The 13,407-nt window shown below is 45.3% G+C and overlaps 1 protein-coding gene across 1 annotated transcript in view; it reads left to right on the top strand.

Annotated features, from left to right (window-relative positions):
• Positions 1 to 2,528: 2,528 nt before the first annotated feature.
• The window catches only part of CTH (cystathionine gamma-lyase), a 79,987-nt gene continuing 69,108 nt past the window's right edge, over positions 2,529 to 13,407 (top strand). Inside the window, exon 1 of the mRNA XM_068110733.2 lies at positions 2,529 to 2,983. Coding sequence (XP_067966834.1) covers positions 2,849 to 2,983 — 135 coding nt within the window. The 5' untranslated portion in view covers positions 2,529 to 2,848. The remainder of the gene's footprint in view (positions 2,984 to 13,407) is intronic.

The raw sequence follows: 13,407 nt of genomic DNA, 5'->3' as shown, positions 1-13,407 counted from the left end.
AACCGATTGCAACAATATTTTAGATGGGTAATCCTAGGACCACATGGAGTAAAATAAGCCTTATTGTTTTTCCAATTTTTCCAAGTTTTCCAATTTTCCAGTTTTTCCAAATACGATGGAATAATATTTACCGATATGAACAGTGATGTGCTTTTGTTGAAATTCTACATACCAGGAGAGAGTAGATCGACTCCTGACGAACTCTTCCTATATAAACGTGCGTCTCCAAAGTAACATGGCAGCGTGTGCAAAGCGACTGAGAAACAGGTGTAGCGGCCGCTTCCGTGTTACAGATTCGGCGCGCACTCTTCACACATAAACGTGCGACTGAGAAAGACGTGTAGCGGCCACTTCCGTTTTGCAGAATTCAATCTTTTTTCAAAATGGGCACCATGTACTGTTTAGATTTTGATGATTTGCGTGTGATATGATTCAATGGATGTTTATATGAATCGTTTAAAATAAAAAAGCCTTCGATTTCTGATATTTTGCCTTTTCATTTGGGCCTTCCAATTGAAGCCCCGCCCATAGGGCGGGTACCGTTGCTAGTTAATCAAATCAATCGTTGTGTTCTGTGGGTGCGGGCTTATCTCCGTCTAGCTGAGGTATGTCAGGGTTCGTCAAGTATCGTCGGCTCCAAGCGCCCAAGCCCGCCGTGGCTCTGATGTTGGCGGGAAGTAGGCCTCGTTACACCCCCGTTCGCGCGCTGCTGAGCCAATGTATGCCGCTGTGCGGCAAGCGTCGCATCCCCGTGCGATCGCTTGTGAGGTCCCGTGCGTGGATGCAGGGTAAGAGGATCGTCAACGCTCCAGCGTCTTTCCAACGTCCAACAAGCAAGGGTCCAACAGAAAGAGAAGGCAAGAAGGGACCAGAGGTCCGGGCAGGAAGGAATCAAAAGACGAGAAGCTCGAAATGTCAGCCAGCGAGTGGTTTTACTGGCCGTCTTGTGACGTCAGCTCTCTTCCCCTCCAACCAGTGCGTTGCTTCTTGCTTGTCTTTCGCGCCCTCCTCTCTGATTGGCCGAGCGCTTCGTGCCTTTGGTGTTAAGTCATCGGTCGGTGGCCAATTAGTGTGGTACGTCCTTCACCTTCCTTACTCTGCCAATCAGCGACCTGCTTATTACTCGCCCCTCCCCTGGCAATCACGAGTCCTTCTGGGCGTGGCTCTCGGCCTGCCTGCTCGATGTTTCATTGCCATGGTGTAATACTGCGCGGCCGCTTGAGGTCTGTGCTTCCGTAAGTTATTGTGGCAGAGGGGGAATTTAATTAGTGTGGTGCTAATGGGTCTAACTACTGTCTATCAGTGCATTGTCATGTGGGACACTGGATAGATCACAGGTTTGACACACGGGGGAATTAGCATAATCCCTACTCTACCTATCGCACAATCATCCTTGTATGATCACAGGTATACACCTAATCCGACAAACCGCCAAAACAGATCCCTGACTTACTGTACATCGAAATGGTTCTTTTTCTTCATGACATCGAAGCACCTACCTATGCAGATTTGCCTGGATCTATATATGTCCCTACCCAAAATTCATAACAATATATTGCACATATCCAGTAGTATACACAGAGTCCAGTGGTATGACGATTGTATTTCCTCGCCACCATCATCGGTTATTCTTGCAACAAGGTTACATGCTCAGCATGGACTATTGGACTCTGACCCTTCGTGCCGGCTACATGACGCGACTCATGTTTCTGTACCGTCCATAGTAATTGTTTTTCCGTATTATAATTCCGGAACACCTTCGGACCCGGAGTCGCAGATGAGATGTCGTTATGGCCAAGGAGAGTACCTGTACACTCTACATGGCATACTCTTCGTGCATAGACACAGATACCGTGTGATCCTTAACGTGTTAGCAACACCCTGCCGACGAAGCACCAGAGCGGCAGTTTATAGTCGTTGGGTCGGGAATCGAACCTGGACTGCACAGATCAATGAGAGGGACGAAACGCTCCCTCTGAGCAGAGCATGCAATAAAAAGGCCGTTTGGACCAACAACGTCAGTGTCACACTCCATCTAATTGACATTGTAATTGTTCAGCACAGTATCACCATTACCGGCTCGCTCACCCCTAATGCTAAAATTGCTCAATGCAACAATTGTCGTTGAACAGTGTACACAATCTCGTGAGTCGAAATTTGTTTATCATATAATTACATGTTTTGTTTGTGCGACTGAAGTTATATATATTTATATATGTATATACATTTCACTTCATGATGCTGAATTATAAATAAATAAACAGTAATTTTCATGCGAATTATAATTATTCACACAATTGGACATGATAATGATTTGGAAGACACGTCGACAGTTTTCGCCTTCTAGAGAGAGGAGTCGTGAAGTAGAAACAGCGAAACTGTCCCTTTGAACTTGTTATTGACAAAACATCCTTTGAAAACGCTGAACCGGTCTAATGGGGCAGCGACCAATCACGAGAGGGTATATAACCACACCCCCCCCCCCCCCCCCTCAAATATTATAGTCACTCACGTCATACTTTTTCCACGTATTCAAAAGCAAAGTGGATTTGTTGAGGTCAAGCCAAAAACAGCAAAAACCAAAAATCGCTGAATTGCTTGATTGTACATTGCGAGATACGAGAGATTCAGATTCGTGACGTAATCGCGATATGACGTGTGACGTCACGATAGGCTGCTCCTCCTTTTCCAAGTGCTTTATACGGCCCAACCACGTTGCTTTTCCGGCTTTCACCTGCATTGCATTCACTGTATACATCGCCATCCAACTCTGCCCATTGTACAGTCCATTGAACAGCCCTCCTCTGTGTCCAATCACAGAAACCGCTCGATCCCGACAGTCTCCACGATGTCACGCAGCCCCGGGTTCGCCACGCTCGCCACGCACGCCGGTCAGGACGCTGAGCAGTGGCGCTCGCACGCCATCGTTCCGCCCATTTCCTTGGCAACCACGTTCAAGCAGCGCGCGCCCGGTCAGCACGAGGTGAGCTGCATCATTCAAATGGCTCTTTGCGAACTGAACTGTACAAAGGTGAATTCACGGGATTATATATATATATATATATGCTTCGTTGCATATATATATATATATATATATATATATATATATATATATATATGAACTGCTGTGGTATACAGTCATGTGAAAAAGTAAGTAAACCCCATGTAAAGTTTTGACTTTTTCAACATATTTCAACATACAGCTATTTGATCTTCATTTCAACAATATTGATAGATAAAGGTGATATAATACAACAAATATCATGAAACATTTACATTTTGTAGTCCATTGTATAATTTAAATAAACAAAAATGCAAATTTCGCATGTGGAAAAAGTAAGTACACCCCTACATTTATCACTACTTCAAATACCTAAAATTAGAATCAGGTGCACCAGGTCAGGTGCAAATGATTAGAACATCGTTGGAGAGGATCTTGGAGGAACCTGTCTTGTTTAAACCTCAGACATTTAGTTTGGGTTGCTCTTTGTTGTTGAAGTGTGCGGCGTCACCATGCCTGGATCAAAAGAGCTCTCTGAGACCTTCAGAAAGAAGGTTATAGATGCCTACGAGTCTGGGAAGGGATTTAAAAAGATCTCCAAACAATTTGAAATCGATCATTCGACTGTCCGGAAGATTATCTACAAGTGGAGAAGATTCCAAAGAACTGCCAACTTGTTCAGGCCAGGCCGCCCCAGCAAGTTCAGCCCGAGAGCAGCCCGCAAGATGCTAAAATAAGTCTCTAAGAACCCCAGAATGTCATCACGGGACCTACAGGTTGCTCTGGCCACTGTTGATGTCAAAGTGCATGAGTCTACCATTAGAAAGAGGCTGCACAAATTTGATCTACATGGGAGGTGTGCCAGGAGGAAACCTTTGCTGTCCAGAAAGAACATCAGGGCAAGACTAAAGTTTGCCAATGAACACCTCGGCAAAGACCAGCACTTCTGGAACAATGTGCTCTGGACAGATGAGTCAAAGGTAGAGCTATTTGGCCACAGTACCAGAAGACATGTTTGGTGAAATCCAAAGACAGCATTTGACCACAAGTACCTGATACCAACTGTAAAGCATTGTGGTGGAAATATTATGGTTTGGGGCAGCTTTGCTGCATCAGGGCCTGGGCAGCTCACCATCATAAAATCCACTATTAATTCTTCATTGTACCAGAGGGTGCTTGAGGATAATGTGAGGCCATCTGTCGGAAAGTTGAAGCTCAACCGAAGGTGGATCTTGCAACATGACAATGGCCCTAAACATACCAGTAAATCTACCAAGGAATGTCTGAAAAGAAAGAAATGGAGGTAATAGCCCAGGAGCATTAGGTTAGGACCGAGAAGAAATTAGTAGAAAGCTGATTTTTTGCACAGAGCTTCAGAATACCATGTGGATGCCCACAATATAAAGTCCCACGAGTCCCACCTTGTGGCATTTTCAAAATTCAAGATGATCCCCGGATGGATGGAAAATACATAAATATGGATAACTTCAGCCTAGAACCTCATAAAAGTGTACTTTTCGTGGCTAAATATGTTTTAGCACACTAGGATTTTAATAGAATATATTTCAGTGACCTCAGATAATGGTATGTAGATATAATCCAAGATGGCTGACAAAATTGCCGCTGCTGTAATGCAAAAAAACATCAAAATCATGATAAGTTTAATTTGCTATTATTTTATTTAATGCAAAATGTTTCACATTGTGACCACAAGGCCTGCAAGAGGTAAACAACACATGGGGATTTGACATTTAATTACAATACGACACAAAAGCAGACCAACTCTTTGACTCAAATCTATATATGCATATATATATATATGCATATATATATATATATATGCATATATATATATATGCATATATATATATGCATATATATATATGCATATATATATATATGCATATATATATATATATGCATATATATATATATATATGCATATATATATATATATATACATATATATATACATATATATATATATATATATATATACATATATATATATATATATATATATATATATATATATATATATATATACATATATATATATATATATATATATATATATATATATATATATATACATATATATATATATACATATATATATATATACATATATATATATATATATATATATATATATATATATATATATATATATATATATACACAAAGAATTAAGTTAAGCACCCCTACACAAAGAATTAAGTTAAGCACCCCCTAATCCTGTCCTGAACCTGAACCCCCTCGAGCACGTTTGGGACATGTTGGGACGACAAATTGTGAAGATGGTCCCTCCAATAGCCAATCTGGATGAATTGGAACGTGCATTACATCGGGAATGGAACAACCTGCCACAGCAACGCATACGACGGCTTACAGGGTCTATGAGACGTAGGGTTGAGTCAGTGATCCGATCACGTGGGTCCTACACACGTTATTGACGCAAAGATCGCTAGAGGTCTTCTCAGAACAATGACTGTACGTTAGAAAACATAAACGTCATCCACACTGTCCGTGATGGACCTATAGCTCCATACTTAAATTGAGGTGAAAATATGCCTAAAATTCCCAAAAAATTTCACCTTAAATTATTCAGAATAAAATATTGAAAACGGCATGATTGTTATGTTTTTATGTGACCATAATATCACTTCTCCAGAAAATATAGCAATATCATGGGTATATTACACTGTTTTGACGACAACAAACTTGTAATGTGCGAGGTTGTAAAAAAACGGGGGGGGGGGTGCTTAACTTAATTCTTTGTGCATATATATATATATAATGTGTGTGTTTGTGTGTGTATGTTGTTACGGAATCGTCACTTCCGTTGTGGTGGTTTGCATCCACTGTAAATATTTCTGATTTCATATATTATTGTTGTCATTTAAAGGGAATAGATATTTCTATTTTCAAAAGTTAAAAGTTAATGTTAAAAGAAACAGGAAACCGGATGGGGAACCGGAAGATGAAGAAGAGGAGGAGAGAAAGAGGCGGAGCGAGTGAAGTCGGAGAAGAAGCGAGTCGTTTCTTCGTCCTGAGCGAACGTTGGTGAGCCAGAGTCACTAGCGAACTTTCGGGTTTCCGGGAAAGGGATTCCTACGACCGAGTTGTCCTCGCTGTGACCGGTCAACCTGTGTGTCAGGTTTTGCTATCGATTCAGGAGAGAATCATCGCCGTGCTGTTGCGCCATGAGACCGGGCCGTCGGCCATTTTTCCTCGCGCAGGACTTGTGCTTCGCTCGCGGTTTCGTTTCTTTTCGAACATTTTCACCGCATTCAGACGTCGATCTGGGGCGTGTGTGTGACGTGGCTTTTTGAAGGCTAATTCGTCCATACCCGAGGGTGTGATCTCTCAGTCGCCTGTAGGGCGCCTTTGGATTTCCTAGTCGCCTTGAGGGCGCCTTTGTACAGCTTCGGCTGTGTGACTACTTGCCATCCACACGGGATTCTGGTCTCGATTGGACATCGTTCTAGCGATCGCTGGAGCGAATCAACTTCGTCTTGAAGCCGGGAATAAGAGACATTGGGGAATGTTCTTGTTTCACTCACTTGGAGCACAGTGAGTTATATATTACAAAACTGATGATACCATCATAGGACATATTGATTGTACTATTGAATACTATTATTGTTGTACTGTTATTCTTGTGTGATCTTAATACAATATTTGTTCATGAGTAACAATTGGGGTGGCTTCTCCATTGATCTTTGACATACAGAATAACACATTTTTCTGCCGTGACTCCTCTCAGGGCTCGGAGGTACATCATGACCAGGGGGTCGGGGAGGAGCACGGAACAGAAATTGGGGGCTCGTCCTGGATTAAATTCCCTAATAACATTCGTCCGGGATAGAATTCCCTAGCATTCCCAAAATTCCCAAATTAGGATTTTTTTTCCTAACATTCCCACATTTTTCCAAAAAAAAAAAAAAATTGGAAAATTTTTGTGTGAAGGTTAACAGGTGTTAACTGATAGTCACCATGGTGTTTGACGCAGAACAGTTTGCGGCGTTCCCTAGTGAGGCACAGTTCCAAGCGTTGAAAAAATCGGAACTCTTGATATTGGCTAGACATTTTAATTTGGAGGTCCGAGTTAATATGAAGAAAGCAGAGATGCAGACATTGGTGGTAGAATCTCTGGTGGGACAGGGCACATGGACTGAGGTAGCCTTGGATTGGCTACCAGAGGAAGAAGAAAATGTGGAGCTCGGGAAAATGGAGATGCAACTGCAGAGCCAGGAAAGGTTAAAAGCAGAGGAAAGGAAAGCAGAAGAAAGAAGAGCAGGGGAAAGAGCAGAGGAAAGGAGAGCTGCAAGTGAACTCGAGGAGAGAAGAACAGAGGAAAGGAGTGCTGAAAGAGAACTCGCGGAAAAAAGAGGAGAACAGGAACGAGAATTCGAGGAGAAACTAGCAGAGGAAAGCAGAGCCGAAAGGGAGTTAAAGGAACATGACATGGAGTGTCAGAGGGAAATTAAACTCAAGGAACTGGAATTAATGAGAGAACGGGGAGAGGTAGCATCCATGCCGGCTAGTTCGACAACTAGTCAGAACACTTGGGATGTTGGTAAACATGTGAGGCTGGTTCCACCCTTCAATGAAAAGGAGGGTAGCCAAGTTTTTTTTTACACTTTGAGAAAGTGGCTCAAATGCTAAAATGGCCTGTGGGGTCCTGGACTATGTTAGTGCAAAGTGTTTTGGTGGGTAAAGCTCAAGATATATTTTCGGCTTTACCGATTGACCAATGTGTAGATTATGAGAAAGTGAAGAAAGCCATTCTCAAAGCCTATGAATTGGTCCCTGAAGCTTACTGGCAAAAATTCCAGAATGCCAGGGAGAGTGAGACCCATGTGGAGTTTGCCAGAATGAAGGAAACCATGTTTGATCGGTGGTGTGATTCGAAGGGGGTTAGGAAAGACTTCAACCTGTTGCGACAATTGATCTTGGTGGAGGAATTCAAACAGTGTGTCCACGCAGACATTAAAGTACATCTGTAGGAAAAGAAAGTACCAGAGTTGTATGAGGCAGCAACCGTGGCAGATGACTATGCCTTGACACACAGGATGGGGTTCCACAAACCTAACTTCCCGCCTAGAGTTCGCCAGGGGAGTTATGGTACATCCGGTGCGGAGGACGAATATTCATGGGGGCGACCTAGAGATGACTATGAGGACAAATGTGATACCGCGATTTTTGGGGATCAGAAGACTGTAGTTCCAAGACAGACTTATCTTCGGGGGGCTCGAGGGAGACGACGAGTTTTTCCTCCGGGCCTACTTGCGCTTTTTGCAAGAAATCTGGACACTTTATGTCCCAATGTTATGCCCTGGAAATGAAAAATCAGGAGCGGAGTCAGATTAGTACAACTCCGAACGCATTGGCAAATGCGAGAAATCGTCCTTGGAGGACAGTGCCTTGTGAAGGTTCCCATGCCAAAATTACGGTGTCACAGAATGACCTTTCTCAAGAGGGTTACAAACCTTTTATTTCAGAGGGGTTTGTGTCACTGGATGGAGACTTGACTAACCAGAGACCTGTTAGGGTATTCAGGGACACAGGAGCACATCAATCTTTGATGCTGGAGGGCATTTTGCCATTGTCAGAGAAGACGGCAACTGGTGTTAGTGTTCTTTTACAGGGGGTTGGTGGCTGTGTTAAAGCTCCACTTCATGTAATCCATTTGAAGTCTGATTTGGTGTTAGGACCGGTCACCGTAGGGTTACAAGCCACTCTACCTGTAGAGGGAATATCTTTTGTTATCGGGAATGATTTGGCCGGTGGGCAAGTTTCTGGTAATCCAAAGTTTGTTGAAAAGCCTAGCATGGAAAATAACATTGCACAGTTAGAGCAGAAGATTCCGGGTATCTTTCCATCCTGTGCCGCGACTCGTGCTATGGGTAGGAAGTGCTCTGAAGAGAAGAGGAAGGTACTGACGTCACGCTTTGCACAGGCACGTCTTGTCCAGTACCAAAAAACTAAGTGTCAGCACACACAAGTCATGGATGGAGGCAATGCTGGCAAGTTCTTTGTAGGTGGACTGAACTTCAACACAAGGGAAGATGTTCTGGACTCTGTCTTCGGCAAATATGGACCACTCTTGGAAGTGCGGCTGATAAAAGACAGGGAGACGCAAAAGTCAAGAGGGTTTGGCTTTGTCACGTTTGAAAACACAAAGGACGCCAAAGAGGCAGAAAAGAATTTGAATGGCGAGGATTTGGATGGTCGGACCATAACAGTAGAGAAGGCAGGCCATGGGCGTCGAGGGGCTACAGAAGAGGAAAACATGGAGGTAGTATCAGGGGTGGCTATGGCTCCCGGTGTGGGAGTAGTAGTTTTGGTGGTGGCCGCAGTCGAGATTACTATGGAGGCTACTCCCAGAGTTACGGCAGCTCCCGCAGGGATGATTATCAGGGTAGTGTCCGAGAAGGAGACCGCTATTCCCGTGACTACAGCGACAAGCGCTCCAACCGTGATTATTATGAAAGTTAGGAAGAGTGAAGCACTGAATGCTGTGGAGCAGCCGAGCCAAGATTCCTACACGGATTAACCGTGAACTCCACGTTACTAAAGGCGTCCATGTAATGAATACCTCCAGGCCTCACCACCCAACCACCATGAAACCTGGCTCTCAGCTCGGCCTCCTTAAAAAAAAAAAAAGTGCTGTAGAGTTACTTGACTTTGGATTTTTGATCACAACCCCTTAACCTTCATTAAAAAAAAAAAAATCAAAAAAAAAATCAGAGGTTGAGGAGGTCGATGCTCTCAAATGTTGTTTGTGTCCTTCCCCCTCTCTCCCCATCTTGTCTACCGCTCCCCTTATTTTGTGTTTTATGTGTCGGTTTGACTTTTGGTGTGATTAATGTTAGCGCTTTCATGAGCCTCGATCTTGTATACAAAAAAATAAGTAAATAAATAAATAAAACGAAACTCCTAAATTGGGATCGCTCATGCAAGACTTAAACACAGACACAGGGATAAAATTACGTGGAAAGAAATGGTGTGTGACTTATTGCACTTAGCTCAACCAGCTCGGGATCTTGTCAGGAACAGTATCGGCACCAAACTCTCCCGGTGTGTTGGCGGGAACCGCCCGGCCATTGGCGTGAAAACAGGCCTCCGTTCCCTCGTGTGCTCTCGGCACGTCCGCGCCCCCTCCAGGCAGGTGGTGTGAGTGAGCTAACGACCCACAGCTCCCCTCCTTCTGACCACAGGTCACGTCCCACACACCGTCACTCACAAATGTCTGATACCAAGGGCACGATGAAAAAGACGCACAAAGCAAGAGTCACCGCAGCAGAGAGAGAAAGAGGAAAGCGTCAGGGCAAGAGATCTAAAGCAGAGAGAGAGAGAGAGAGCGAAAAGAGAGAAGAGAGAAATGTCGGTCTCCTCGTACTTTTATCGACCCCTTGTGACGTCATCTGTCTCTCTCTTCCAATGCCCGCAGGCCACCACTACCATGTTTCGCCCTCCTCCTATGCCTGCAGGCCACCCTTTGTCATTGGCAGGCCCTGACAATCAGTCCTCTGCTTCCCTCTCAGCATTCCTTCCACCAATCCGTGGGAAGCTTCTTGCCCCGCCCCTGGCCAATCACAAGTCCTTCCTTACTCCGTTCTTCCCATTCGTCAACTCCCGCCCAATAGCGAGTCGCTGTGGGCATGGCTCCCGGCTTGCCTGTGCTATGTGTGTTCAACCAGGCGGTGTTGTTTGCTTTGGTGCTTGATGCCTGGCTTCCGGTTGGGTTTTATTATTATCTGCTTATGTGTGTACTAATTTTTGTGTCTGCTATGTGTGCCAAAGGATAGATCTCAAGGTCTCACGCACAGGGGGATTAACATAATCCCTACACGAGTTAACACGCCCCATTCCTCGTAACGGGGACGAATATACACTTAATCCGACATTCGGGCTAAACAGGTCCCTGACTTATGTACATCGAAGTGGTTCTTTCTACCCATGATCATCGGAGCACCTACCGATGCAGATATACATGAATCTATATATTACTGCCCCAAAATTCATAACAATATATATATATATATATATATATATATATTGTTACAGACACGACTTTGATGTTAAAGTGGGCCGAGCGGAATGGCCGTCGTGTCCGCACAAATTACCCGACTATACTCGACGTTGACGAAGTCGCGTTACGCTGGCTCAATAAGAAAAAGAAGACACCCGGCTGGGTTATAAAATGACGACACCAGGGATACGGTTCTCAAGACCTCCGGAGGAGATTATATTCGTTACGGAAGGTCAGATTACAGGGACGAGAGGTACAACATAGAAAGACAAGCACTTAGACACAATCTTATATTAACCCCGGACAGACGACAGACAAACGGGACAACGGCTGACTCACACGGGGGTTGATGGCAGGAAAGCGGGTATCGATGGCTCAAGGTGCACTCTTGGCTCAAAGCAGGGTACACGGTTCGGTCCAGAGATGCGGGGAGGTCTCGTCGCAGCGCTCAGAGGTGACGTTCTTTCTCAGGCCTCTCCAAACTCAGGCGCATCTGTTTCAGCGCTCGCAGGTCCTTCCTTCTCCAGCTGGGGGCGCATCTCACGTCACATCCGGCGCGTGGCCGCGTATATCCGGCGGGGAGTGACACGCCCTCGGCTCGTTAGCTCCGCCTCGTGGAATCGGCACGTTGCTTCTCATTGGGTGCGTGCGGGGGGTTTACCAGGCTCCGCCCTTGACGAGGAGCTGACAAGGAGCCCCTTCGTGGTAACCCCGTGGAGCGCATGGTCTGGAGCGCATCGTCTGGAGCGCATTGTCGATGGCGGCGAACCGAGCCGGTGGGAGGACGCACACTTCCCCCCGCGCAGCGCCGTGCCCCTCTGTTGTTGTAGACGGGGAAGAAGATGGGAGGAGGTATGGGAAAGGTCCTAAACTCACTACTGGTGCCATATAATCACATTCTGGTGCAACGAAGAGTCATAATTAATGGAAACGAGGCCTTAACTGACATAGATTAAGAATAACTAGCAAGATGTCCGAAAGTTGTCTACGTGTGGTGCGGTGGACCTGGGCACGACATTTAATGGGGGAATAAGGGGAAGGTCGGCTCTACTGAGTGTTATTTACATGCAATGGGACTAGGGAATGGGGGATTGGGGAAAGTTGGGGAGTATTGGAGAAATAGGGGAATATTTACAAGCGGATATGGAGGCCAAATTCCATATTCGCAACATTGCACCCTTCTCTACCCTCGGGGCGTCCCGACCCGATAAATTTTTACCTACTTTAGTGTGGCACGCAATGTAGTTCCCTCTACTATTAACTCTACCCTGAGTGCGACAGTTTTACAGATATTCACAAATGAGTAAATATGTCCCCCTGCGACGTTGCACCCTTCTCCTCACAGAAACACACCCACAGGATAACCGAATCCGGAAAGAATTCGCAAACTAAACATACAGCCGGTAGGGAGCATTATTTACAAGATTACGCTGATATCTACTCTACGATCCAGGACCTGTCTTTGGAGGAACACATGCAGATGTTATGCATAGAGAGAGCGCGCTTGCCAGCATCGATACACCAACCCACGAGTGCTCTGTGGCCGACGGCCTTTAATAACGTGCAGAGCACCCCGTCCCAGCATCAAAAGCACCACCCCACCACCAATCGGTGCAGTCACCATTGTTCATTGGAATAAAAATAAATTCGACAACCCCTAACCCTGCAGGTGTCTCTTGCTCTTCTTGTGGTGCACTTGGTGTTAACTAAAAGTGGTTCACCTGTATGGCATAGGTGCCACGTTGACCCATAGGTCCATCCCCGGGTGGTGCTTGGCCGCAAACGAACTGCGGTCCATTGTGGGTGGCCACAAACATTGCGGTCCATATGGTGTATCGATCCCGGCAGCAAACAGCGAAAGTGCAGGCCCACAACTGCGCAGCCAGCACCTCTCTCTCCTCTCTCTCTACCCCAAAGCCAGATCCTCGGAGGTGGGAGACAAAAGAAGCAGACAAGTGAGTAAGGTGGTAAGGGCGCAAAAGTGCACGCAATATAAGGTAATGCACACTGGGGGCACATGGGAACAAGGTGAGACAGGTACGTTCCTATCGTACGCCCCCCCCCCCCCCACCAGGTAACCTACATGGCCCCTCCCTTACCCCTTACTGTATCCACACAACACAACACTACTCATAAACATCTACTTTACAAATCAACAAACATCCCTACTGTCTTCCCCGTTCCTCCCATATACCAAATTCGTCTTCTCTCCCTCCTAACCAATCAAATTTGCCATTTTCAACTCTCATCAAAATTTGCCATCTCCAACTCAACATCATAATTTGCCATTACCAATTCATCATCAGTCCCTCCTAGGGAGGGAGAGATGGAATCACCCCAATGTCTCATCCACGTCGTGATGCGT

The sequence above is a fragment of the Myxine glutinosa genome, chromosome 1, assembly GCF_964187855.1.
Source record: "Myxine glutinosa chromosome 1, kmMyxGlut1.1, whole genome shotgun sequence".
Lineage (NCBI taxonomy): Eukaryota > Metazoa > Chordata > Myxini > Myxiniformes > Myxinidae > Myxine > Myxine glutinosa.
Note: the sequence above shows the minus strand (reverse complement) of the source record. Positions and strands in the feature narration are given on the sequence as shown.